The following is a 26630-nucleotide window of genomic DNA, read 5'->3' as shown; positions in this document are numbered from 1 at the left end:
TCTGCTTCATCAGATCAAGAGTTGTAGAATCATGTACAGCATGTACTGTAATCCAGATAACTGGAAAGCATAAATTGCCAACAAATCAACAGTATCACCTCGGCACCAAAGGGAGTCCAAAAGGTAGGAGTCCACCATAAATGCCCCTCAAGCAAGCCAGGAGGTGCTTAAATATGTCACATATATATAAAGCTGGAAAGTGTTTGCTTGGGGACTATGGGCCTTCTAGGAGTAGAGCATCCTCCAGATAGAAATGGAGGAGTGAGGGATGATAACACGCCAACTGATGGAATAGCTTTTCAGGTGAAGGCATGTAAACTGGGAAAAAGACAATTCTCTTTTTAACACAATACAAACTATGGCTGTTTAAAAATCACAAAGGATTGTTAATAAAGCCTTAAACTGTGTCATCAACAACACTCAGCATTCCTGGGGACACTCCAAGATTATGGTCTGGAAATGTATTGACTGATGTCTGAAACCACACCAATGTGTACCAGTGTGTAAAAATAAATGTGTAACTCATCCTAAGCCTCATGTTTCTCATGTCTAGACAGCCTGGTGTATTTGATTACTCTGCAATATGTGCTCCAACTTTTTTTTCTTCCTGGAGAAAAACATTTTTTTTAGGATACTAAGTTGTAAGTTACCTTTAACCTTTAGGTAACCCATGGAAGTGGTATACTACTAAGTTAGTATACGTGGTGCTTAAAATAAAACAACACATACAAAGAGCACAGTAATGTTCTTGGCAAATAATATAAAACATAACGTTGATAGATCAGGGACACCTGTTCTCTCAAAACCCTTTTGGGCAGAACTTGGATTTTTCCAATTTGCAATTGGACAGCTACATCTGTTCACTAATTGTTTTTTGTTGTTGAACCATGATGGAGGTTCCAATCCCTCCTCACATTAAGCTAAAAAATTTGTACCATTTTTCAACCATGTTCTTTTCATCTGCAAATATTTACATACAACTAAATGTCCCTGGATTTCTTGTCCTGTGGACTGATCAGAAAGTGAGTGGATATATTTCCAATGTGTAGGATTGCCCCTGTCTATATTATTGTCAGTGTCACCACTAGAAGATCTCCCCTTTATTTCTTGTTGTTCTGATGGCAAGTAAAAAAATTTGGGTTTACCCCACACTTTCTTTTTTGGTGACAGTGGTCAGCAAGGCAAAGGATAAATCCCATTGACAGCAATCAAAACGTAAACGTTGTTCCATCTCCTCTCCATTTAAATCTAAAAAAAATAAGCAAATTGTACCTTTAAGGTCAATTTAACTGATACCAATGGTCATTCTGGCATTCATCCTACTAGCCAGCAATGTAAAAGACTTTCTTCTCACTGACCACCACACATGTGCTAGGTATTAAAGAAAGGGTTCCCTGCAGACCAGAAAGTTATTTCAAGGGTTCCCTGATGTTAAAAATGGAAACACTGCTCTAATGATTGAAATGTCATTATTAGGCAGAAACTAATGGCCATTGAGGGAACTGCAACTATGATGAACTACAATTGTTCTCTATGTCTAAAACTCCCATCTAAGGATACATTTCTTGTCCAAGACATATTGGTCAATACTTTTTTTTTCAACCGTGGTAAAAACGACTAAATTCTACTGAATTTTGACGAGTCAGTCTACCAAGTCCAGGCGACCAAACAACACTGTATGCATTTTCACGTCATGCAAGTCTTTACAAGATTAACGCATGTGCAAAGGACCGAATCTATGCATGTTTTGATAGGACAAAACAATAGGATTGAACATTACTATAAATATGAGTTTTTTTTTTTTTTTTATCAATACCAGATTGTTTCAGAATTTCTTCAGAGCAAGTTTAAACCTAAAATTACAGTGCAGTATAAAAATATATTATAGGCGCAATAACTGTTGTCACATTGGTAAGTACATATTTTTTATTATTGTTTTATTTTTACAGTTAGAACTATGTCAGAATCAAAGAAAAAATGTAGACAATATAATGTTGAATATTGAAATATAGTTTTATTCAGTCACCCACAAACAAGACATTACCAATGTGCTTGATTTGCCACAAAGTTTTTTTTCAATTGAAAACTTTGCGATTAGAAGAGCATTTGACCAAAACACATCCTGATAGAAAAAAAAAAAAAATTCTCTTACTTTCAAATGCTCAAAGATCAACATTCGAGTTGTCCAACTTTGGCTGATATGTTTTCAGCAGCATCGAAACAAGACAAGACAATACATAGATTACATGCCTAATTTCCTTGCCTAATGCTAAATCGAGAAAACTGCACACTATTGGCGAAGAATTGATACTGCCAGCTGTGAGTCAGGTTCTGTGTACTGTGCTGCACAAGCCACTAACTGATATTCTTAAAAAAATTGCATTTAACAATAATACAGTGCAGAGACACAATCGACAAACTGGGGATGCGGAGAGTTCTCCAACTGACAAAAGGTACCTGTCTAAAACGATTTAATGAACTCTTTGAATTAGTTATAAAGTTTTTTGAAAACAAAGATGATTGGTTACGAGAAATTTTTTTTGAAATTTAAGAATGATATAGCTTAATTTGACAGATTTGTACAACAAATTTAATGAAGCAAATCCCCAAACGAAATTTGGGTCTAAGGCAATTTTAACAGTTTCCAAATCTTTCTTTAGTGGAAACAAATGATGACGACATTCTAGTTTATACCCAGCAATTGGAAGCACTTCAAAAAGATTGTACAATTATATTTCAGGATTTACTCAACATGATCATTCCAGATTGGGTCCTAGACCCTTGCTCAAACCTACAAACAGCAGAAATATTACAGCAAGAGGAGTTGATAGAATTGTTACCAAATGAAGAGTTGAAATTAAAAAATGAATATCAAGAAATTTGGCATCAAAGGCAAATTCCAATGTTTTATTAAGTTTTTCATTGCATTCCCATCATCATATTAACCTAAAAGAGGATTTAGCATGGTCAATCTATTAACAAAGAAAAGAAACATTATCAATAGTGGAATGCGGCATATTAAGATTGCTGATCACAAAAATGGCATCAAACATCAAAACATTAGTGTCATCACATTAAGCTCAGCCCTCTTGATCTGTAGATGAAGACTATGTATTTGGTCCACAATAGTCCAAATATCAAAACAAATATGTATAAAATTAATTTTAAGTATATAAAAAAAAATCAGAAAAAGAACAGAAATTTCAAACTTAAGCAAAACAGCAAACCAAAATAGGTGCAATAATCTTCATGTGGCCACATATGTCTTCTAAGAGCTCCAAAAAGTGACTTTTTCCATACTAGGTAAGCTTTCTTCCCCTCTCTGTTTCCTAAAGTTTTATTAAATGCAAAAGCCATGTCCAAGTGACTTGTGTTGGTATTGGGATAAAGAGCAAGTGGGCTTAGTGCAAATGGTGGGTCTGTGCTCATTAAACAAATGCCCTGTACAAATATGATTAGCTTTGCTGTTGCACTGTTTCTTTTAGTTACTATCATCTATGATCAATCTGTTCATTGCAACTACCAAGTGAACCCTCCCCAGCTATTTATTTCTTACCTTTATTTCCAATTGTATGTTCCTTGTTTGTGTTATTTTGTTTTATCCATTTTCAAATATGTTAAAAAAATTACAATTTAAAACAATACACAGAAAGAAGAAAGTAAAGAATTCTTCTGACAGTCACCACCAAACAATATGCTGTTCAAGAGCAATTCCTAGCTGAAGACATTCAGGACTGCAAATGGATATATAAAGCATTATACTTTCATATTATATAACAATATCTTATATTAAACATCATATATATTTATTATATAGTATTTCTATTTCTTTATCTATAGGCAGGAGAAAGCAGCTCGAAAACTGTATGAGCTGAGAAATTGCTGGTCCTTTCCAGGAGCGAAGGATCCCATTGTCTTTTTACACTAAGGATCTATGAGTGCCATGGTGATGGATGGGGGTTTAATTAACCTACACTAATAAAATCAGCATTCATTTCAGGATTTTGTTTGAGTGCATTAAAGGCGGGATAATCCTTGTGCAGGTGGTCAGCAGAAAAAAATATGATATTAGTGGAATGTCTTTTTTTTTCATAATGATAACAATACTGAATGCCTAAGCACTTATCTGAGAGTAAAGGTTATGATCAGAGTTGAAAGAAGACATCTGTCTTTATCCAGTGATTATATACATTACCTGGATATGTATAGCTAGGAATGAGCCAGCATATCTTTGTTTTCCTAGCTCATCATCTTGAACTTTACTCTCCAAGTTCCACATGGTAAACTGCAGACCCAGCTTATCTTAACTGATAAAGCAATGTATGCAGACCTATATAACACACACAGTCTTCCGTATAGATCCCATAAGCAGCTCACCAACAAAGGAAAGAAGGTAAGAGCAGTATTGCACTAATATGGATATGATCGGGGATAGAATAATGACTTCTCCAAGTGTTGGGTAAAATTTTCAGTAACTTTGAGAATAATTTCACCAAAATTCTAGTATTTGATGGAGTATGTTCAGAATAAACATGTCAACCTATTGATTGATTTTCTATTTGTATACTATATAGATTGTTTCTTCATGTGTTTTGTAAAGTTTTGGTTTTGTAAACTTTCCTGTAGTTGTGTTTTGGCCCTGGGATCATAGATGATCAATTTAAGAGAAATGTAAAATTTAACAGTTTGAAATCTTCTAAATATCTGCATTAGGATTTGGTTGGTCTGCTAGGAATGATGTAATGTAGGAATTTAGGCAGTCATGCCTCTTTAACTGTAAAATTCTCTACAGATTCTGTGCCTACATACTAAGGCAGTAAAACGTTCATATTTTACGTTTCCAAATTAATTTGTACAGCCATAACTGGTATGTTTGTATCTTATATGATGTACAAGACCATCTGCTTCTTTTTATGCTCTTGATTACCTAGAATCGGCAGTTGGATGTTTAATTTTCTTAGGCAAACTGTCCAAATATACAGCTAATAAAGTTCTGCAAATTGAATGCAAAACAGTCATTTAGGCCTTTATATTTACTTTTTACAGGCTGAGGTGTACAGTTTGCAAATATGAAAAGCTTGGTCCTAACCGTCGCTCTTCTGTTCCTTACAGGTAAGTGGATCTGCATTAACTGTGTCATAATTATTACTTACCGTAATTATTTTTCAATATTAAAAATTAAATTAAAAGGTATTAAATAATGGATGTTTGATCTCTCCAACCTTCCATTTTCTTTATATTGAGTATTGCATTTGATTGGCATTTTAAACTCTCCCAATATTTTTTACACCCTCCAAATATTTTACATTGCTGAACTGTGATATGTGACATGGCTGTTGTTTTATTTTAAAGTAGACCAATTACATGATTGTTTAAATTAAACAAGGTAAAAGTTATAAAAAAGCTAAGGATCATCAGGATATTAGGTGTTCAATGTAATTGAGAAGAAACAAACTCTCATATGGAATAGTTACTTGTAATTACAAATTATAGATATAGTCAAAGTTATTAAACCTTACCCCCTGGTCACTATATTAACTTGGGAAGTGCTTATTCCTCCTGTGAGTCCTCCAATATTTTTCCTTTTCCTTTTGATATTTTCATTCATTTTGATTATTTGAATCATTATTTTTGTTAATGGATATATGTCCCTGTACATGTGATAGGTATGATATAGGTTTGCCACTTTGCTATTATTCGGTAACATAGATGTGTATTGATACTCTATCTTAATACAATTGTCTCTTTTTACTTAGGAACCCAAGCACGTTTCCCTTGGCAACATGAGGAACCCCACTCACCTGCCCAGCATGCCCGGGAGGTGATTGAGAGCTACCTAAGCAAGATACGGGACATTGGCAGGGAGGCTGTGGCACAGGCAGAGTCTACAGAAATTGCAAAACAGCTTGAGTAAGTGGTTTACTCTTCATCAAAAGTTGGTAAATGTTATCACCAGTACAAATCAGGATGTCACTGAGTTACAGTTTAACCTGAAAACAGAAAGACTTCTTTACAGTAAGCTGTGAAAAAGTGACATAAACTTCCACTGGGGTTAGCTCTATCCAGCTCAAAAAAGGTTAAGCAAATTCCTAAATGCACAAAATAGGATAAGGCAAACTGAACTAGATTTTAATAAAAAGAACAATAATTGACGCATTTGTAACAATAGCAAGAACTACGGAATAGCACAGGACGACAGATATTTATTATATTCCAAAAAATCTTTTGTAGCCTGTCTTTGGTGGTTTCCTTTAAATATAGACACACTTGCCAAACACACCAGGGTTGACTTTTTAAAGCAATGTGAATGAATTATCACCTTGCAAAAAAATTTAGCTTTGTGAGTGAGGTGAGCTTTGCTGTGTTCAACTATTTATTCACTTATGGAAGAAACATCTTGTACACATCTGCAAGATCAATTTATCTATAGTTTGCTCTTTAAAGTGCATGTAAATCCAAAACTATTCTTAACTTTAAGATCCGTATTGGTGTTACTTGACCCAAAACCAATACAGTGTTATTTTTTGGAAGGTGCTGATCTAAGGTCCCTGTTGGCGATTTGTGCTGTTAATAAACTTTAGTGAACAAGTGACAACAAATATTTAGGTCATCCAATATTCTGTAAATGTTTGAAACCTGTTTTAGTTTGGAGATCACAAATCTGGGGTACACTACTGTGATTTTATACTTTTAACTCTCATAAATATTTCTTCAATTTAGTTTAAAAATCACTGAGAAGTTTGATGCCTTCAGCGCTAATGCACTGGCTTTGAAGAAACAGCTGAACCCCTATGTGGATAGAGTGAAGGAAGAAGTGTCTGCAGAGCTGGAGAAAGATATCCCCCTCCTCAGAGAAAAGATCCGCCCCTATGTTGAAACCTTCCAGAAAAACTGGGGTGCTGAAGTAAAGTCCTTCAAGGATAGGATGGAACCACTGGTGGAGCAGCTGAAGAAACAGACCAAGGATAATCTGCAGGGATTTTACAAAAATGCCCAGCCCCAGCTTGAAACCCTCAGAGAGAAGCTGCGTTCTGAGGTTGACTCCTTCAGAGCCAACATTGCCCCATACAAGGAAGAACTGAGACAAAAGCTGGTTGAGAAATTTGAAGAAGTTAAAGCCAACGCTGCTCCTAAAGCAGAACAATTCAGAGCTCAGTTATCCCAGCATGCTGAAACCCTCAGGGAGAGACTAGGACCCGTAGTTGCCAACCTCAAAGAACAACTCCTGCCCAAAGTAGAGGAAGCTAAAGTGAAGCTGGCCCAGCTATGGGAGGCTTTGAAAGCCAAGGCAGCTGAACGCTATGCCTAAACATAATTGTCTCTTCCTGTGACTGTATGAAGACATCATGTTAGAAAATTCAGTTTCCATCTTCCTTTATTCTTGCTTTACCACCATAAGCACACTGTTTACCACATAGGAACAAATACCCATGCTGCTACTCCAAACCTATAGGGCGTAAATGTATATGTGGTTTTATGTGATCCTTTATTTACATACATGATTGTGATTACCAACTACTCTGAGCCATGTTCCTCCTCTTTCATAACAGTCTGAAATAAAATGCATTGTTTAATTTACCAGTTTGCTTTTTTTTTTATGATCAGTTATTCATTGTACTACAAACACATATACAAGTACCTGGTAAACTCAGCAGAGAATAGGACAATAACCAAACTATACATTCATGTGTGGTGTCTAACACTGGCAATCACACTCATACCTCCTCTAAATGCTAAGGTAATTGGGAAATGAGTTCACTTCCATATGGTCTATCATTACAAGAAATATAAAAAAGTGGACCATAAAAAACTGTATTTAAATGTAGACATAAAAGATTTTAGTCTACTTTGGGTGCACCAAATTATCTTATTATGTCTGTCCTAGTGAGCATCTTTGGGGCTACAACCTCAGAATAACCTCAGAATATTTGATTCAGTATATTGTTGATATACAAATAAAAGTAAAATTAAATCATTAATAATAAGAACAATGAGCATTTGAAACATCAAGATACTGCTACAGCCTCTAATGGAGTGCTGAACCTTGGGGACTACAGATTAAAACATCCATTTCACCTCCAATGCAACCAAATAATGCAGAATAAGCCTTACACATCTGAATGCAAAAAAGGTAAATATTTATTTCCGATTTAGAGATATTTCCTGAAAATTGTTCAAATGAACTGGTGGTTTTTGGAAAAGGGCCCCCCTGATATTGATGGCGAGTGGCGGAAGGACCCCTTACATTATGCCCACTAACACTGATGATAATGAATAGTGCGGTATTACACAGGTGATCAATGAGAAAAGGTCAGTGGAAAACAGGGCCATTACAATCAGTGGTAAAAGGGTAACTACAAACCGGTGTCACTTTGAAACAATACACCTTATGAATAGCTAAAAAAGATCATTGGTGTCATTGGGTATTGGGGTACAAAAAGGAAAGGTTTCACTGGACTTATTTCTCTGACTTTGCCAAACAACCTTGATGCGGGAACTATGCATGCTCTGTTAGGCAGAAGATCAATCTAACACTGCTTACTGCTCTAGAAATCCCTTGTGACCTCTAGATGAAACTCAGGTTCTAATGAGCTCAGTTTGAGAAAAGACGATGTGAAAATATTACAATGAGCTGTGGAGATGTATTTAGATTTTATACTATTGGAAGCAACTCTGTCTGATGCAGCTCTTTTATAAAAGCCCCTTCCTTTGTGGTATGTACTATTTTAGTAAAACTATTGCTACAAGGTGTTGTGGGAGAAAACCGGCACCCTACGTTCAGAGCAAATTTTTAAGTGAATATATATCAAACAGGAAAACTATTTAGGTTCCTGAACTGTTATGTACTTTTGAATTGCCAATTCCCAATTATCTTATTGCAATTCCAATTATCACCAGAGGTGGTGGAGATGTTGAAAAAGAAAAAAAAAATTGGCACAGTCTGTACACGTTGGGTCTCATGGCTTCTTTTTTTTATCCATGCTAACCTAGGCAAAATCCCAAGATGCCAATATGGTAACTAGGTGCATGGGTGTGAATTTTGATTTCTAAATGTGAGGTCTGCTTATTTCAACTTGTATCAAACTTCCTTAAGCTTTCTTCCATAATCCAGCCAAAAAAGTTGAAATATTTACCTGCCCAATGCAAGTCTCTGCACTGCAAATGATGATGTCTTTACATCAGGCGAATGTAGTCCAGGTCCAAGAAAAAGGGTCAGGCAGGAATGAGGCAAGTGTGGTCCAACACCTAGCATTGGGTCAGGGCTGGCAGCAGGCAAGCACAGTCAGGGTACAGACACAGATCAGGAAAAGTGGTATGGAAGTCTGGTCCGAATCCAAGCAGGGGGTCAGAGCAGGTGGAAAGCAAGCGTAGTCTAAGTCCAAGCAGGGAAAAGGGCAGGTGGCAGGCAAGTGTAGTCAGGGTCCAGGCACAGGCCAGGAATTTTCCTGAAATGCAAAGCACATTAGCAAGGTAGCTGGTGCAAAGTCACAGCAGCAGCCTCCATTACTGCTGAAGCTAAAATAGCCCTTCCCTTTAATGGAGCTCCTTCTCCCTGGGCCGTGTCATGACTGCCCACAGACATGTGAAACCAGGAAGTGCTGCATTCTTCAAAAAACCTCCCAAGCATTTTATTTTAAGGTGGTGTGTATTTACAATATTGCCATTGAAGATTCACGTATATAGATGTTTTCTTTAGTCAACTAGTGAAAGTGTAGAAAATTTAATTAACAGTACCAACTGAAAAAAAACTGTTATTGTGCCATTTAAAGTACATGGATACAATTGACCTTAAATTAGTTGCAATTCAGAAAACAAAAACTCCCAAAAATGTTTGATGGCAATGCTAAGTTCAAAGGCTTTGCAATTAACTTGCATATGGTGCATAAAAATAGATGCATATTGTTCTCAAGAACAATAAATATGTTAAACTTCTGTCTGTATCTTCAGCACATATTGTATAAGGATGTTGGAAACAGTAAAAGCTTCACAGACTATACAACTGACTGATACATCGAAAATATAATTTATTAAAATGTAATATATAATTAAAAAGTATATTGGGGTGTAAGTCAAATTAGCAAATGATAAGGAGTGCAACAAAAACCATTGTTTTTTTTTTTTTTTTTTGAAAAGCCAAATCTTTCACTATTCCCATTAATTCATTTTACACAGTAAAATGATTTGTATGGAACCCAAGCCAAATTATTTCAGTCATCTCCTGATTACATTGTTGTGTAATCATAGCAGGTGGATTTTTTCATTACAATACCTACAAGCTCCAAATCTTTTGTTTTACAAAACAGAGATGGCTGGAGATGGCTGAAATATCTCTAGCAGTTTCTCATTCCATTTCTCATTCCATTCCAGAAATCCATTTTCACCTGATTTATGATAACTAGCTTGTGTAGGGAATGCCTTGACTTTAACTTTACTCAATTAGATAATATTAAAATGGAATGTCAAGTTCCATGACTCTATACTGCATCAATAGGTGTAGCTCACCTTAGTAGCCTACTTCTGTCCTTTTTGGGTGATCTGATATTATTTCAAGGGCCTGAAACACTAGAATCATACAGATCTGGTCATATGTACAGATGGTCAAATCTAAGATTGTATTGTTCTGGCCCAAATATTCTGCGAAAGTCTGATCTTTGTTTATAGCTAATGGAAGATTTTCTGTACTTACTAAATTGGTGTGACTTGAAAAAAAACAAATAAAAACAAAAAAACATTTTGCTGTTTTTTTCTCTCATAATTACAAAAATTTTCTTAGTTACATGTTATTTATGTATCTATTGTATTCTGCTCTTAGATCATCTGCAAAAGGCTGAACTTTGTCTTTCATTTCACGCATCTTGGTGCGCAGCTCATCTCGGGTCTCTTCTGCTTTACTTTCCACTTTGATCATAAATGAGGCCAGACGTTTTTTCATTCCTTGTAAAGTTTCAGCTGTATTGCCCAGTACTTTCCATGCACTATCCTTTGCATTTATTTCCACATTATCTGCAAAGTCTTCCAAAACAGGGAGAACATTCTCTTTGAAGACCGGAAGCTTTTCACCAAGATCAATTTTTTCCCAGACTCCTCTAACGTAGTCTGTAATCTCGTGCACTATTTTCCAAGTTTTCTTGTCTGCAGCTTGCAACTTTTCTTTAATTTGATACCTAGCAAAAAAAATATATATGTGTGTTAATTGTTTTCTAATGGCAATAAGACTTAAATATATTTGTATATTTGTATATATGTATTGAAAAAGAAAATATATTATCTGTCGGTTGATTTTCAAAAAGCAAGTGATTAAATTTGTAGTCACTAGTAAGGTCAAAACATTGCTTTAAAATAGAGAAAAGATGTGCAACCAAATGTGAAAGTATTACAGAGTATTAGGTTCAAGCAGAAAACAAGCATTAAAACAAGTCTTTGCAAGCAAAATCAGTCATACATTGGAAATAAAGCATATAGCATGTATACATACGTTGTATATTATAGCAAAAAGCTCCTAGAGGCCCCAAAGATTGCTGAATTACAACCTAAGTGAGCTCAGCTGCTGAAAATAAAAGTGTCTCTGCTGTAAAATGTGGAGACAAATTACTCCACAGTTCCTGCAGCTAAAAGGGTCAATGTGGACTTGTTTTAAATGTCATTTACTGCTTATTGGGAATATGTAAATATTTAAATGTTTACAGATAAGCAACGGCCACAATACAACCTAAAATACTCCAACGTCAGCTGATTTCAATACACACAGATAGTGACATGCTTATACAGAATGTTATACTAACAAACAACAATTACTCTCAAGATAAATGTAATTACTGCTATACTTGTTATTTTTCAGATTTTTGCACCACATATTTATCTGTATAATAGCCTATTTTCTAAGATTATTTTTTCAAACCACTGGAATACTCTGTGACCAGATCTTTGTCATTATTACATTGGTACATTTTGCCCTAAATGGCTATATGCCTCGCTTTGGAATTTTGTTAATTCATCATGATCAAGATCTGCTTTTCTCTATCTTTTTACTCCTAAGAAACGCTTTAAAGCGTACCTAAACTACGAATTTTCACTCCATTAAAAGAAAAGATAACCCTTTAATGTAAAGTAAAAGTGCAAAACAAAAGGGTGCAGCACCGCCCCTAATTATCGATCGCCTAGTCAATCAAGAATGAATGGGAGCGCAAAGGCTCTTGGGTGCTGCTTCTGCACATGCCCGAGCATCTTGCTAGCTCTTTGTGGTGGCATTAGCCCTAGAACTTTGCAGACACCATCAAATAGAAGGCCAATCTGCTGCAGTTCAGGAAAACCCTAGCAACCTCTGGATTTTATTTGTTTTCCTAATTCCCTAAAGTCTATTTTAAGGAAAACCGATACTTTACATTATTATTGTAATAAAGACTATCTATGCCTTAACATTTTATACTCAGCTGGCATTGATAATCTGACATATGAAATTTGCAGAAAACTAAATCACCATACTTCATGATTTTACTTTCTATCCTTGCTATTCCTATTTAAAAAAAAAATATATTGGCAGATTTCCAGTTCCGGTGCCTTATGGAAGGGTAACGGTGCCTGGAGGCACCGGAGGTATTTTGTGATCCCCCACTGTACAGCGCACTGCCAACTCGCTGTGAAAGATCCCTCGGACTCGAAGCCTCGACCGGGTACATGAATTGTTAGATCAAGCTTCGGGAGAGAGCTCCTCTACGCTGAGATGGCAAGGAGACAAGACCCGCACTCAAAAATCCAAGATGGCCGATGACTTCTCACAGTCGCAGCCGGATGCATCTGCATTTTCCCTCAGGAAGCCTATATATTGGCAAAACACGTCGGGAATTGTGTGACCACTACAGGTCCTCTCTTTGTTTTCAACAATATATTTTATGATGTTTAGAAAAATTATGTCCAGGAAAAATATCCAAACCCTGTGACGGTAACAGGCAATTGGATATATGGGGGAAAAAATTACTTTGTACCACTGTTGTATGTATTAACTACAAAATACACACTTGACTTTTTGCACAAAAACTCTGAGCCTTAAACCTCTTTCTTTCCTTCATATCTACACAATACGTTCTAAAACAAATAATAAAGAGGTGGCTCTACAAAACTTACTCTAAGCAAAGATAAGATCCAACACCCACCAACAAGTTATCCTGGGGAAGTGGTATGGTTTTATACACAGTTTAGAACAGGAGCAGACTCTGTAACATTTCGAATACTCCACCTGGTAGATAATAAATGTAACATACTGAGCTAAACCAGTGCACACGTACACAAACCCTCTTCTCCCCTCTCTTTCACATAATGTACACTGATACTATGGGAATATTTACTTTGAGGGAAATTCCGCAAGCTAGTAAAAAAAAAAAAAAAATATATACAAAATTATATACTCATACTTATAATGTTGTTTTTCTTTATGTTACGGCGTACCATATTTGTTCATTCCCCCCTTACCTTATTCATTTCTCACCTTGCTTCATTATGTTATGGTATGTTGTCCAGAAACCCATTGTACTTTCTTGTAATGCTGTTTTTGTTGTATTTTCCCACTGTTCATTCAGATATGTAGAAAACCCAATAAAAATATTTTGATAAAGAAAAATATAAGGGCAGTCTAGAAAGTGCTTTCGAAGTGAGCAGAATACAAAACTTAAAATACAGATTCTATGTAAGCACCAAATGCAAAAGAATAACACAAACAGTAAATCTTACTCCTCCACAAGCGGTGAATCCTTTAGATTTTTATTTAAATCATATACAATTTCAGCTGTATCTTCCACGATTTTAAAGAAGACAGGCTCTCTATCTTCATCTGGTGTATCTTGCTGCATAATGTAGTGCCCTTGCACTCCTGGAAGGACCAAGGTTATATTCATAGAGAAGAAAACAAAAATAGACTTGTTGCTAAAAGCATCCAATCAAGTTGATTTATTTTATAAAATAAATCAGTATTTTCAAATAAATACATTTAAAAGGTAAGTGGGGGTGGAGAGCCAGTAGGAGGAAAGGTAAGGAGGATAGGAAACCAGCATGGCTTTAATTCAGACACCTGATTATGGTAAACTATGAACTCAACTTTTTCTGGACATTTTGGTCTGTTTAAATGAAAGTAAAACAATAACAGATCTTCTGGGAGGATCACCAAGTAATCCAATGGCTAGACTGACACTCAATAGATCCATATAATTTATTCTGAGAGCCAGCATTATATAATATTTAATATTTGTTTCTATTTTATGCAGGATCAGCAGCCACCTTGGGATGATGTAGCTTAATTAATTCATTTATACCACCACCTAGCATATGCCAGTACTGAGCTGCACATGCAATTCAGTGACTACTGTTTTTGAATTTTTATTCATCCTGTACCTAGATCACATTGAATTTGTGAGAAGGAACTAAAATTTACTGCAGAAAAAAACATGTGCCTCTTCTGCAATAAAACAAACAAAAAATTGTCTCTTCTGCTATTAAATGTCAATTGTTACCTACAAACTTTACAACTTTAAATAAACTACAACTTTAAATAAACAATTCATATGGAAGAATATTAAAGAGATGTACATATGGTTACCATTTAAAAAATTACTACAAAAAACTTGGTATTAATATATAGTATTTATACTATATAGAGTAAAGTATAATAATAATAAATTCTTTATCATTTATGACATGTTAGGAAGTTGGGTAAAACAAAAAATACCAAAATGATTGTCAGAGATGTTTTTATATTATAAACATAAGTAGATACTTTACCTGCTATTAAGAGCAGAGCTGGGTATAAAAGCAAAATCTTCATATTTACCAAGAAATGTAAAACACTGATCTGCAACAGAAATTACATTTCTTTAAAAAACATGTTGTGAACTAATTAATATATTTTGCTCAAACTTCCTAAGACTTCCCACAATTTTACCAGAACTGTTTACATTCCATTTCATATTATAGGCTCGGCAGTCCAGGTACCAACTTTACAAATTTCTTTAATTATTTTTCTAATTACTAAATTATTTTAAACATAAATAAACACAAATTACTTTAAAGAAGTAAATTGAAAGATAAAGCATGGGCTCCATGGGCTATAGAACACCCATGGACATTAAATAGGGATTGCAAATGACACACCCGCACAATACAAAAGTACAAAAAAGGGCACAAAAGGGGAAAAACACTGCATGTAAATTGGAGACATACATTAGAAATAAACAGGGATCATATAAAAATAATTATTTCTCATTTCTCTTTACAAGTGAACAAAAACAAAACACAATTGAAGAATAATCCATGCAAACCATACACACAATAAAAACAACCTATAGATCAAATAGACTAGGAAAAGGTATTAGACATACATGCACTCCACCTCCCCCAAAGAGGCAAAAAACTAAAAATATTATACATTTTTTAAATTTTTTTTTTGTTTCGGTTACTATCAAAAATGTGGCAGTATCTCAGAAAAAGCATGGATATAACATGTATACAATTAAGTCAAAGTACTGAAATTCCATCATAATGTCTTTCCTTCTACTGTGGTTTATATTTACATGCTTTAGTTCATATTATGAAGATTTATGTTATTCCTAACCATGAAAAACAGACACTGCTAACATTTCACTTACTTTTCTGTACCAGTTAAGATGATTTTCTGGAAAAGGTTTGCTACTCACCTAAAAATATAAAGATACTCCTACCACCCACTGCTGGGCACTTATCCAGGCACAGTTAAGGGGCATGTTTTTCTACAGGTTTTAACTTTTGACTAGCAACGCCCAGATAAAATTGTCACATGGACAGCTAACACAAAGACATTTCTGCTAACCAAAGAAATAATTGGACGACAAATGTGGTAATTTTGGAGTACAAATAATTACTACTTTCTACATATCACACATTAACCCCCCTAGCGGTCTGATTCTGTCCAAATTTCCATGCAAAAAGTGGTACAATTTTTTGCATGAAAATTTATTTTACATTGTAGACCTATAATTCCTAGGCATAACTCACCAAGATATGTCCAATAGGTAATAAATTAAAAACATTTATTAATTTACTTTAGTAAAAAAAACACAAAAATCTGTAAAAAAAACAATAGTTAAATATGTAATATGTAATAATATGTATTATAAATGTAATAATATACAGCAGCATATATAATATAATTAGAATATTTCTTTGTATTGGACTCAATACAGCTTTTTTGTATTGAATCCAATACAAAATGATTTGAATTTCCCGCTGCTAAGTCCCGGCCGCACTGAGGCATGCACCGATGTCACTGGGAAACCACGTAGAATGTCTCTGCACTTTGCGGCAGGGGATCAGACGTGTCCCCAGGACCTGTGGAGACAAGCAGGATGACAGAGGATGTGTAGATGATGACGGAGTAAGGTAAGTGGACTTTTTTTTATTTTAAAGCTACCCCGAGTGAAACTCAGGAATACCGATTTTTGCGCTAGAAAATCCACCCGTCACACTGGGAATACCACTCAGGAGGTTAACGTAATCCTAAAACCAATGTTTTTAATAGAGGGAAATAGATTTTTTTCCCATCAGTGGCCTATCCCCACAGGACCAGGGGATTTGTGCCCTCTTCAGTGTCTCCCACCTTGCACTCCCCTGCTGCCAGCACCAACTCTGCTCAAGGGATCATAGGACTAGAGTGTTCTGCAGACACAGACCCCTGCTGGTGGAGATGTGAACATCACCAACCTCTCCTCTACAGCACCCCCTCTGGTTGTAGGATGGGATGCCAGCAGGTAACATGGCTCCCATCCATCACCTGACCCTCCCTATAAAAAGAAGTGACCGGCAACAGGAAGTTGCCTGAACAAGGAGTTTCTTTAGGCTGTGTTCCAGATTTCTGGAATTCCTGTCTGCAGCTTCAGCTATCGATTCCCTGTGTACCAACTCTGGCTTTGAACTTTGACTACTCCTGATTGCCGTCTGTCCTGACCGCTGGCTTGTTTTTCCTCGATTCAGTCTTACCTTTCTGCACCTGGCCTGATTTCTGGCCTGATTTCATCATACTTAAATTTAAGGTTAATCTCTAAAACAACAAAACACAATCCAAGGTAACAAAGAGTTTACTGACCAATTTATTCCTTTTAAAGGAACAGTGTAATCCAGTTTTATGACCCTTATTTGATTCTAAGGCCAGTATGGACCCATGATTTTCCTTGTTATAGTATAAGATATTTCTATATAACTTTAGGTACACGTTATTTTTTTTCTAGAGCAAGAATACATTTGTTTTTCCATTTTTTTCCATGTCCAAAGACATGCGAAACCAGGATGCGCTGCATGCTCTTTCGGCCATAGGCAGAGAGTGAGTGCTGTGCTTGGCATCTCAACAGGGAAAACAGGTGGGGCGCTACTGGGCAGTTCAGTGCGAGAACCAACAGGTTTTGTGACATATAGGGCCTGATTTATTAAAGCTCTCCAAGGCTGAAGAGAATACACGTTCATCAGTGAAGCTGGGTGATCCAGCAAACCTGGAATGGTTTTCCTCAAAGTTATTTGCTTTCTGCTAGCAAATGTTTTGAATCCTTGACCAGATCCATTCCAGGTTTGCTCGATCACTCAGCATCACTGATGAAAGTGTATTCTCTCAAGCCTTGGAGAGCTTTAATAAATCAGCCCCATAGTAAGGAGGGGTAGGAGTGCACAATTACTGTCTTACCTTTCCTGTCCACTTATGATGCTTGTAAGTCCACTCTGGCTTTTTTTTTAACAAATGAAGAAAAAACAAAAAAGAATGAGCATCTCCCAAACATTTTATTTTAAGGTGGTGTGTATTTACAATGTTGCCTATGAAGATTCACTTTTTTAGATGTTTTCCTCAATTGGTGAAAGTGTAAACAATTGAATTAACAGTACCAACTGAAAAAAAAAACATGTTGCCTTTCAAAGTACACAAATACTATTCACTGTTGCAAATCAGAAAAAAAACTTTTTTCTAATAATTGCAAAAAATGTTTTATTTTACTTGGGACATGTTATCACACATGTCCCAGACCTCCCAAAGTTTTGATGGCAACGCTATGTTCTAGGGCTTTGCAATTAACTTGCACACTACATATCTCACATCCTTTGTGTGTGAAATTCCCCCACCTACTAGATTGTAAGCTCTTCGGGGCAGGGTCCTCTCCTCCTGTATCACTGTCTGTATTAGTCTGTCATTTGCAATCCCTATTTAATGTACAGCGCTGCGTAATATGTTGGCGCTAAATAAATCCTGTTTAATAATAATAATAATAATAGTAATATGGTGCACAAAAATGGACGTATGTTGTTCTCAGGAACAACAAATAGGTTAAACTTCTTTCTGGATCTTCAGGACATATTATAAAGGTAACAGTAAAAACTTCACAGACTATACAACCGATACATCAAAAATATTATTTATTAAAATGTGTTATATCATTAAAAAGTATATTGGGGTGTAAGTCAAATTAGCAAATGATACGGTGTGCAACAAAACCATTGTTTTTTTTTTTTGTTTTTTTTTTTTTTAGAAAAACCAAATCTTTTCACCATTCCTATTTATTTTACACAGTACCATGATTTGTATGGAACCCAAGCCAAATTATTTCAGTCATCTCCTGATTACATTGTTGTGTATTCAAAGCAGGTGGATTTTTTCATTACAATACCTACAAGCTCCAAATCTTTTGTTTTAGAAACATTTTCTTTTCACTTCTGGTAAGTTCATGTTACTGTTTCATGCTAGTTTGTGGAAATGGCTGAAATATCTCTAGCAAATTCTCATTAGAAATCCATTTTGACCTGATCTTTGATAACTAGCTTGTGTAGGGAATGCCTTGAATTTAACTTTATTTAGATAATATTAAAATGGTTAATATTAAAAAGTTAAGTTCCATGACACTATACTCCATCAATAGGTGTAGCTCACCTTAGAAACCTACTTCTGTTATTTTTTGAGTGAGCTAATCTTATTTCAAGGACCTGAGAGAATAGAATCATACAGATCTGGTCATATGTACACATGGTCAAATCTAAGATTGGATTGTCCTGGCCCAAATAATATGCGAAAGTCTGATCTTTGTTTATGGCTAATGGAAGATTTGCTGTCCTTTCCAAGTTAGTATGACTTAATAAAAAAAAAGCATTTTCCAGGTTTTTCTCTTGATTCCAATCATTTTCTTAGTTACATGTTTTTTATATATCTATTGTATTCTGCTCTTATATCATCTGCAAAAGGCTGAATCTTGTCTTTCATTTCACGCATCTTGGTGCGCAGCTCATCTCGGGTCTCTTCTGCTTTACTTTCCACTTTGATCATAAATGAGGCCAGACGTTTTTTCATTCCTTGTAAAGTTTCAGCTGTATTGCCCAGTACTTTCCATGCACTATCCATTGCATTTCTTCTTAAATGTTCTGCAAAGTCCTCCAAAACAGGGAGAACATTCTCTGTGAAAACCGGGAGCCTTTGACCAAGATCAATTTTTCTCCAGACTCCGTCAACATAGTCTTCAATCTCACTCTGTATTTCCCTAGCTTTCTTCTCTGCAGCTCGCAACTTTTCTTCAATTTGATACCTAGCAAATAAAATGTATATTTGTGTGAATCTATTTTCTTATGGCATTAATACTTACATATAGAAAGAAAATGATTTGAAAAAGAAAATATTTTATCTGTTGGTTGATTTTCTAAAAGCATGTGATTAAATTTGAAGTCACTTGTAAGACCATAATATCGCCTTAAAATAGAAAAAATATGCGCAAATAAATGTGAAAGTATTACATAGTATTACGTACAAGCAGTAAGAAAGCATTAAAACAAGTCTTTGCAAGCAAAATCAGTTATACATTAGAAATAAAGCATATACTATGTATACATATTTTGTACATTATAGCAAAATGTTCCTGGATGTTCCACGTTGGGGGTCACCCACTCCTTTACCTTTGCATCTCGGGCAGCCATGGTTTACGTTGGCCTACCTAGCTACTCTACAGATGTTAGACCACATTGGGGATCACCACTCTTTCACCTCTGCATCTTGGGCATCTAAAACGTCCCAGGGCCAACATTTCACTACTTCAGCTAGTGGAAGATACCAAGCTGACCATTGTCAATGTGTATGCCCCAAAATCGCCCACGGAACCCTTTTTTGTTCAAGCAGCACAATGGGTGGCACAGGACTCCTCCTCAAATATAATTGTGGGTAGGGTTTTTAATTTTATTATGTATGAACATGAGGACAGGTCGGGGCCCCCTCCCCAGGTTACATAAGGGGGGGTCACAAGGGGAGGGACTGCACTGGTCCATTATAAACCTTTGTTGAAACCACAAGTTTACATAATGTGGGGCGCCAACGCTATCTAATTAAAAAGTAATATATATATTGCTCGCTCATCTTTCTCAATCCTGTATCGACAACTAATTCTGTTCGGACCCCCTATTGCACAGGGTAGATACAACTAACAACTAGATACAACTAACATCCTTGGTTAACCCATGGTTATCTCTGACCATGCCTCAATATTACTCTCGGTCCATGACAATGTGCCTAAAGGGGAAGCATGAATATGGAGGTTTCCCTCCAACCTGTATGGCGAGACTACGTAACCACAAATTTGAAAGCAGCCAAAGCTTACCTGAGGGGTAGAATCATGGGGTATGTGTTGACCCGGAAAAAAACAGGCCCAGATAAACTACCTGAATGCCCTGGCAACCCTAAGAGAAGCCCAATCACGCTTAAGGCAGACAAAAGTACAGAAAATCCATCCCAATGGCATAAAGTCAAAAGTGATTTTGATGAACGGCTTGAGAGATGCAATAACAGCATAACAGAAAACTTAAAGATTTACATCTACATAAGTTCAGTAATAGGCCAGATAAACTGTTGGCAAACCTAGTTAGCACCCAACACAAACCCACTTTCATCCCGGCTCTATATACTGTCAAGGGAACAGAGGTGAACCACCCAGCGTCAATACCTTCTACTCTGGCAGACTTTATGCCAATTTATATGCTCCAAAGCATACCCAGCCACCTGCTAATGGTACCCTTTTTTATAATATACCCTGGCCAGTTCTTGAGGAAGAACAGATGGATCAGCTGAATGCAGCCATCACAGAAACAGAAGTGAATAAGTCAGATCTCTATAGAATTCTAAAACATGATGTAGTAAAGAGTTGTGCCATCTTTACACTAAATGTGGGAGACTGGTAGGTTACAATATTTTTACAGGCCTTCACTAAACTTCTGTGAAAGAGCCAACCCCCAAGAATCTCCCTGACAAAATTATTATTACTTGTAGCGGCGGGGGGAGTAAATTTCTCCAATATTAGGCTGCATTGTCTGGCCAGCCTGTTCCGCCTTGTGGCAGACTGGATTGGGAACATCTCCTATCACTCCAACAGGAGACAAGCACAGGCCATGGCTTCCCCATAAGATCTGAGAGACATTGTACACCCTACAGGCCCTCCCAGCTTTCCCCAGAAATAAAACACAATAACCTCCTCTGGGATATGATTCTAACATGGAGAAACATTAGAAGGAAGATAGTACTGCCCTTCAGGTTTTCTGCTTGCCTGCCCATAGGTAGTACTCTTTCACCAGGGAAAGGACAGCCGTCCAGGCTTTTGCCTTCGATAGACTGTTGAGAATATTCCCATTGTCCATTTCTGTTATTTATAAATGCCTACAAAATGTGTACGATAAACCTTTATCGCAGTCAAATCTGAGGAATAGTAGAGGGAGCTTGTTGTTCCCTACCTGATGAACAGGATTGTCAATGGCTACCTAACTGCGACAAAAACTATTGTCAATGAAATATGGAAACAAACCCAATTCAAGATCATGCACAGGGCCTACAGGGTTTACAGACCAAAGCGGGTAGACCCAGCTCAGGTCAAGACAGGATCTTCAATGTGCCCAAAATGTGGATCAGACAGGGTCTCCCTCTTACACTACAATTAGATCTGGCAGACCAGTGTGGTCAGATTCTGGGAACAAGTATTGCAGTTTATAAAATGGGTGGTTGGTTTCACCCCACCTCTATGCCCGGTCTTGTGTTTATTTGGTGACTGGATGTATCGACTCAATGGGAGGGGGGAAAAGAGAATGAGCTAGTTTGTGTTTGTTGGCAGCCAGAGCCATCATGAACTAATCCTTCTCCAGCCCTATACACTGGAGATGGTTAAGGCAGGCCTCATGACTATATTCTAAAAAATTCCTATAAAACATCTATATAGATATGCTCGAAGCCACACAAGTGGAAAACCAACAAAAATCTAAAATCCCAGGGAAGAAGTAGGGTTTTATAAACAAGGTACTGCTGGGTTCAGAAAGGCAGGAGACTCTGGAACGTAAATATATAAATGGATATTATACACAAACCCCCCTCTTCACTCTCTTTCACATAATGATTACTGATACTTTGGGAAACTCTACTTTGAAGCCAATTCCGAAGCTAGTACTGGAAATGGTATATCAGGAAAACAAAATTATGTACTCAGTAATAATGTTGTTTTTCTTCATGTTATGGTTCACCGGAATTGTTCACCCCCCCATCACCCCTTATCTATTTCTCACCTTGTTTCATTATGTTTTGTTATGTTGTCCAAAAACCCATTGTACTTCCTTGTAATTCTGTTTTTGTTGCATTTCCCTCCTGTTTATACAAATATGTAGAAAACCCAATTAAATATTTTGAAAAAAAAACTATATATGGGCAGTCTGGTTGATCTGGTGTAATTGTAGAGTTGGTAGAATAAAATATCTCAGCACATTTGCAGGTGGACAGTGGCAAAGAACTAAGTTGTGCAGCCAGTATTGTCAAAGCTCACTGTTGATCTATATACCTTCTCTTGGAGCCCCTTTCTTTTCCACTCTAAGGAAAGTGCTTTGGTAGTGGACAGGATGCCAACCCAAAATAGAGATTCTATGAATGCAACAAATGCAAAAGAATAACAAAAACAGCAAATCTTACTCCTTTACAAGCGGTGAATCCTTCAGATTGTGTTTTAGATTATATACAATTTCAGCTGTATCCTCCACAATTTTAAAGAAGACGGGCTCTCTATCTTCATCTGGTGTATCTTGCTGCAAAATGTAGTGCCCATGCACTGCTGGAAGGACCAAGGTTATATTCAGAACAAAGGAATAAACCAGAGAAAAGAAAACAAAAATAGAGTTGTTGCTAAAATCATCCAATCAAGTTAATTTATTTTATAAAATAAAATAGTATTTTCGAATAATTAAAAAAACTAAGTGGGAATGGGGAGCCAGTATGAGGAAAGGTACGGGGCATTCTTTCATGTAAGGTGAATAGGAAACCAGCATGCCTTTAATTCTATTTAATCATTATTTCTATTTTGTGCTATGAATTAATTCATACCACCACCAGCATATGCCAGTATTGCACTTTGAGCTGCACATGCACAGTTCAGTGGGAACATTTAACATATACTGCAGAACAAATATGTGCCTCTTCTGCAAATAAAAAACAAACAAACAAAAAGAAAATAGGTCTTTTCTGCAATTAAATGTGTTTTGTTACCTAAACTACAACTTTAAATAAACAATTCATATGCCAGAATATTAAAGAATATTACATATGGTTACCAATTAAAAAAATGACTACAAAAAAGATTGTATTAAAATCTAATATTTATAAAATATAGAGTATATTATATTAATGATAAATTCCCTATCTTTTATGATTTGTCAGGAAGTTGGGTAAAAAAAAAATACCAAAATGATTGTCAGAGAGATTTTTTATATTATAAACATAAGTAGATACTTTACCTGCTATAAAGAGCAGAGCTGGGTATAAAAGCAAAATCTTCATATTTATCAAGAAATGTAAAACACTGATCTGCAATAGAAATTATATTTCTTTAAAAACAGTAAAAATGTTGTCAACTAATAAATATAATTTGCTTGAGCTTCATAAGACTTCCCGAAATTTTACCAGAACCGTTTACTTTCCATTCTATATTCCAGGCTCGACAGTCCGTGTGTCAACTCCACATATTTCTTTCATTATTTCACTAATTACTAAATTACTTCAAACATAAATAAACTTGGTACTTTAAAGAAGTAAATTGAAAGATGAAGAATGGGCTCCATGGGTCATAGAGCACCCTTGGACAATAAATAGGGATTGCAAATGACACACCTGCACAATACACAGATACAAAAAAGGCATAGGAGAGGGAAAAACACTGCATGTAAATTAGAGACATACAAGTGAACAAAAACAAAACGCAATCCAAGAATAATCCATGCAAACCATACACACACTTAAAACAACAGTAAAAGGTATTAGGCATACAAGCACTCCACCTCTCCAAAAAATACACAAAATGAAAAATATAATCAATTTTTTTATATTTTTTTGTTTCACCCAGCATAGTATTCCCCTTCCATATTGTGGCAGTATCTCAGAAAAACCCTGGATATAACATGGATGTAATTTCAAGTCAAAGTACTAAAATTTCATCATAATTTCTTTCCTTCTACTGTGGTGTATATTTGTATGCTTCAGTTCGTATTATGAGGAATTATGTTTTTCCTAACCATAAAAAAACACACTGCTAACATTTAACTTACCAGTCTGTACCAGTTAAGATGTTTTTCTGCAAAAGGTATGCTACTCACCTAAAAATATAAAGACACGCCTACCACCCACGGCTGGGCACTTATCCAGGCACAGTTAAGGGGCATGTTTTTGACTTTTGACTAGCAATGCTCAGAAAAAATTGTCACATGGACAGCTAACACAAAGACATTTCTGCTAACCAGTGAAATAATTGGAATGAAAAATGTATTCATTTTGGAGTAAAAATAATTAATAATACTTTCTACATACACATAACACATTAAAGCAGGGGTGTCAATCTCTGGCCCACAACATCTTTTTTATGGCCCCCAAAGGAATCCTAAGTATGAACTGCAGCTAGCCCGCCGCTGCATTGAAATAGCTCCGCTAGTACAATTCCCGGCATCACTTGCGTCTATAGACCAGCGGGTTCTCCGCCTATGTGTGGCCCCTTGAACTGTTTTATAGACACAAGTAATGCATGGAATTTTAGTGACAGCGATAATAAAGGAGGTCCATTGGCCAGCCACTCATAAGATTTAGCTCCGCATTGGCCGGATCTGGAATAATCAGCACTCCCCCTTAGCTGTACTTTTCCTTGCTACTCCAGGGCATGGACTTGATTGGTTGGATTTTCATAGAAGAAAATTGTTAATATTATTGTTAGCCTGTGCAAAAAGGTTACCATTGAAACTGAAATCAGAAGGCTACAAATAGAGAAAGCAGCATAACATTTTTTCTTAAATAAAATTTAAGAAGTCTATCTATTATATGCTGGTTTGGGATTAAATGTGAAGCCAGACCTCCTTGTTTCCATATGAAAAGGATTTTATATCTAATGAGAAGGAAAAACTTCAATACATTTCAAGGCTGGCCGTTGACTTTGTGAGTTTTTAATTTTGTCCCACTGTGTATTTGACTTTGACACCACTGCATTAAAGTATTTCTAGAACCAATGTTTTTAATAGAGTGGGGAAGGAGTTTTTTTCCCCCCATCTGTGACATATTGGAGAGATGTTGTCACAGATCCTGGCAGGACCAGGGGATCTGTACCCCCTTCAGTGTCACCCTCCTTGCACTCCCCTGCTGCTTGCACCAGCTCTGCTCAGGGATCATCTCCTCGGCTTACTTCCTGGTCTAGATCTTGTGACTCTCAGTCAGCTGCTCCCTTACCTCAGAGGAGTAGAGTGTTCCGCAGACCCCCACCCCTGCTGGTGGAGATTTGAACACCATCTACCTCTTGCCTTCAGCACTCCCTCTGGTGGTAGGGAAAGATGCCAACAGGTCCCATGGTTCCCATTTATCACCTGATCCTACCTTTAAAAGGTAGTGACTGGCAACAGGAAAATGCCTAAACAAGGAGTTCCATTAGGCTCTGTTCCAGATTCCTATGATTCCTGTCTGCACCTTCAGCTACTGATTCCCTGTGTACCAACTCTCGCTTTGATATTTGACTGTTAACGCTTGCCATCTGTCCTGACCGCTGGCTTTTTTGACCTCGATTCAGTCTTACTTTCCTGCACCTGGCCTGATTTCTGTTTGTCACCAGTCACCTGCCTCTGCGTGCATGGGGGCCACAACTAGTCAGTTGCCCGCAGCATAACATCCTCACCACTAGAGCCTCTGGTGAAGACAGGCAGCTGCTTAGTCTCTGCACCCCACGCACGTCTCTGCCAACTGAGCTGGTGACACAGGGGGTCTACCATACTGCTGAACTGTGATAGATGTCTGTTTTGTCCTATAAACTCATTAGGAAATTATTGGTCATTTCTCCAAAGAGAAGAAAAGCCTCTCTCAAAATTTTTAAAGCTTTTTATTTAAAAAAAAAAAGAAAAAAGTATCATGGATTGGGAGTGTGTGGCCGATGAATGGCGGTGTAGGACGTGTGTTAGAGAAGCTCCTGCACTCAGGAAACTGCAATTATCTGCATCCCTAGCAATGAGCAACCTCCAAACTTATGAGGCCCAAATCGTAAACGTCCCAGAAATGGGGACAGGGGAAAATTCTGGGGGTGGGAACTATTTCCGGTGGGAATGGTGCCGCTGGG

General features: G+C 36.7%; 2 protein-coding genes across 2 annotated transcripts in view; both read left to right on the top strand.

Moving 5' to 3' along the window:
* LOC140340425 (uncharacterized) overlaps positions 1 to 26630 on the top strand; it is a 148599-nt gene that overhangs the window by 93559 nt on the left and 28410 nt on the right. The gene's annotated exons all lie outside the window — the stretch shown is intronic.
* Positions 4375 to 7578, top strand: LOC140341507 (uncharacterized). Its single transcript, XM_072427328.1, has 3 exons — positions 4375 to 5112; positions 5757 to 5910; positions 6721 to 7578. The coding sequence occupies exons 1-3, from the start codon at positions 5070 to 5072 to the stop codon at positions 7307 to 7309; spliced, it is 786 nt and encodes a 261-aa protein (XP_072283429.1). The 5' UTR covers positions 4375 to 5069; the 3' UTR covers positions 7310 to 7578.

This window comes from Pyxicephalus adspersus, chromosome 11, assembly GCF_032062135.1.
Source record: "Pyxicephalus adspersus chromosome 11, UCB_Pads_2.0, whole genome shotgun sequence".
NCBI classification, from domain to species: Eukaryota; Metazoa; Chordata; class Amphibia; order Anura; family Pyxicephalidae; genus Pyxicephalus; species Pyxicephalus adspersus.
This window is presented reverse-complemented; position numbering and strand designations above follow the sequence as displayed.